Consider the following 2839-nt stretch of genomic DNA (forward strand, 5'->3'; position numbering starts at 1 on the left):
GAGGCGTTCTGCAGAGGGTAGAGCACGAAGGGCGCATTGTCATTGTCATCCAGCACCAGCACGCGCACCAGCACCTGGCTGCTGAGTGCGGGGGAGCCTTGGTCTGTGGCTCCCACAAGGAACTCGAAGGCCTGCAGGGCCTCATAGTCCAGGGCCCTGAGTGCAAACAGCTGCCCATTGTCAGCGTTGATGGAGATGAGTGAGGTCAAAGCCAGCTGCGGGTCATGGGGCGGCAGCAGCGAGTAGGTGATGTGGGCGTTGGAGCCAGAGTCTGAGTCTGTGGCTCTGATGGTGCCTATGAGCAGGGCGGGGCTGTTGTTCTCGCGGACAGACAGGGTGTAGGAGGATTGGCTGAAGGCGGGGGCGTTGTCGTTGACGTCGGACACCTGCACTGCTATGGCGTGCTGGGTTGTGAGCCTGGGTGAGCCCATGTCGGAGACGGAGATGGTGATGTTGTACTCGGCTCTGCTCTCTCTGTCCAGGGGGCCCTCAGTTTCTAAGTGGTAGTAATTTTCAATAGAAGATTTTAGCACAAACGGGAGATCCTCTGGAATAGAACAGACCATCCTGCTGTTGTCTCCGGAGTCCTTGTCTCGGATACTAAAAATCATAACTAAAGTGTCTGCAGTGTTTTCTGGGATTGGACTGATAAATGATGACACAGCAATTTCAGGAAAATTGTCATTCACATCTATCACCTGAATTCTTACTGTAGATTTCCCAAAATGTCCTCCCCGATCAGTAGCTTTAATGATTATTGAGTAGGATGCAGTTGTTTCATAGTCCAAATAGCCTATTAAACTTATTTCTCCAGAGTTTTTGTTAATTGTGAATGTTTTTCGAATATCCTCTGATGCATGGGAAAAAGCATAGGATACTTCACCATTACTTCCCGAGTCTAAATCCCAGGCGGACACTGTGATAATCAGTGAGCCAAGCACACTGTTCTCTGGAATCGTCACTTCATAGAGCGTGTGCTCAAACGCGGGGGAGTTGTCATTAATGTCTATGACTCTCACTCGAACCAAGGCAGTCCCAGACCTGGGTGGAGCGCCACCATCCGAGGCGGTGAGGATGAGACTGAGCTCGGGCTGCTCCTCATAATCCAGCGCCTTGTCCAAAACCAACTCTGGGAATTTCCTGCCATCTGGATTAACTCTCATTGTAACATGGAAATGAGGGCTCTGGCTTATGGCATAGCTTTTTACAGCATTGATTCCTACATCTAAATCTGTCGCACTTTCTAGTAAGAACACAGCACCAACAGGGCTATTCTCTGGGATGTCGAGAATCATTTCCTTTTCCAAGAATGTGGGGGAGTTGTCATTTATATCTATGACCTGAAGCTCGGCTTGCAAAATCTGTATGGGTTTTTTCATTAACACCTGGAAATGCAGCACACAGGGCTGGATGGAGCCACACAGCTCCTCCCGGTCTAGCGGTTCACTTAGGAGCAAATCTCCTGTATTTACATTCAAAAGCAAAGGCAATTTGTTATCGTTAGAGGCCACCTGAGCCCCTCGAGAAGACAGCTCAGCCACCTCCAGTCCCAGGTCCTTTATCAAATTCCCCACCAAGGCCCCACTCAGCGTTTCCTCCACCACTGAAAGTCTCCCAGGCTCAGCGTGAGCTTGAGACATTCCCAGCCAAACAAAGAGAAGCAGGACTTGCCTGGTCTGCAGATAGCTTCCCCCTCTATTCTCCATAGCTCCTTCCCAGCAGGCTTCTGGCAGAATCACTTCTGCTCCACCACACAGTTCTGAAAAACGTGCCCCTTGATTTGTCCACAGAATCCTCAGAATCCGAAGGATATACGATTTCTAGGCAGCACCTTCATGGCTTGTTGTTTCTTCCTAGTTTTCTGTGCTCACTTGGGCTGTGTGTCTGCAGCATTTAATGTATTTTTTTTCTGTAACATTATCCTGCAGCGCCACCATGTGTCCTCACAGAGATTCACAGTTCGATGAATGCTACTTAAATTCCATTCACATCCAATGTCCCCCAGAAACAAGTATTTGTTGTTTATGGGATTACCATATATATATATTTTCATCAGGGTTCTTTATAGCTCATGATGATGTTAGTGCTTGTTTTAAAGCTCTCTGTAAGTATCTCAGGAATTGCTAGGTTTAACACATCCCTTCACCACTTGGCCTTGATTAGGTAGAAAGGGAAAGAGAAAATGTCCTTGGAAAGTTTCAGAGGTTCTCCTTGGGTTATAAAACTGGATTATGCAGGAGGTGGAGAACATTAAGAACCGTATAAATTCGTAGTTTAGTTCCCGTTTCTTACACGTGACAATTCAGTGAGTGGTGCACAAATGGAAACGTGCTGTTTCACGTAAAGCACATTCTTACTCCTAAAGCTGACCTCCCTGGGGTTCCCAAAATATTATGCCAACAACACACAGCAGTTCGGGAGAGGGGGAGAGAAGTTTGCTTTCCTAAAGAGAGCAAAAAAATATTAATCTCTGATGAAACCAATTGATGCACATTCCTGTTAGTGAAGTAATACACAGTTACTTGAATGCCGCATTATAGGGATAGCTTTTAGTCACAGAGCCTGAAGGCCTGCCTTGCGCTTGTTTAACTCTGACTAGTATCTTCTCTGAAACTTGGAGGGGGTTTAGCCATAACTGAAGTTCACAGTTGCTCCCAAAGGAGGAGACTGTTGGGAATAGATGCTAGCAATTCCTGAACAATGTCCAAAATTTCAAAAGTACCCAAGGGAAGAATGGACATTTGGAGATGAAAAACACTAAGTTTAAATCGAACTTTAAAAAAATATGAGTTATACATACAGTTGAAAAAAATAAACCAGCACAAAAGATAGAAATTGA

The 2839-nt window shown here is 46.2% G+C and overlaps 1 protein-coding gene across 1 annotated transcript; it reads right to left on the bottom strand.

Moving 5' to 3' along the window:
• Positions 1-5: 5 nt before the first annotated feature.
• LOC129679109 (protocadherin beta-11-like) lies at positions 6-1939 on the bottom strand (the record flags this gene model as incomplete). The annotated part of the gene is made up of 1 exon (XM_055610035.1): positions 6-1939. A coding segment is annotated over exon 1 (1701 nt), but the record flags the coding sequence as incomplete, so codon positions are not given.
• Between the last annotated feature and the right edge of the window lie 900 nt (positions 1940-2839).

Source organism: Psammomys obesus, unplaced genomic scaffold (assembly GCF_907164565.1).
Source record: "Psammomys obesus unplaced genomic scaffold, mPsaObe1.curated_primary_1811, whole genome shotgun sequence".
Taxonomy (NCBI): Eukaryota; Metazoa; Chordata; class Mammalia; order Rodentia; family Muridae; genus Psammomys; species Psammomys obesus.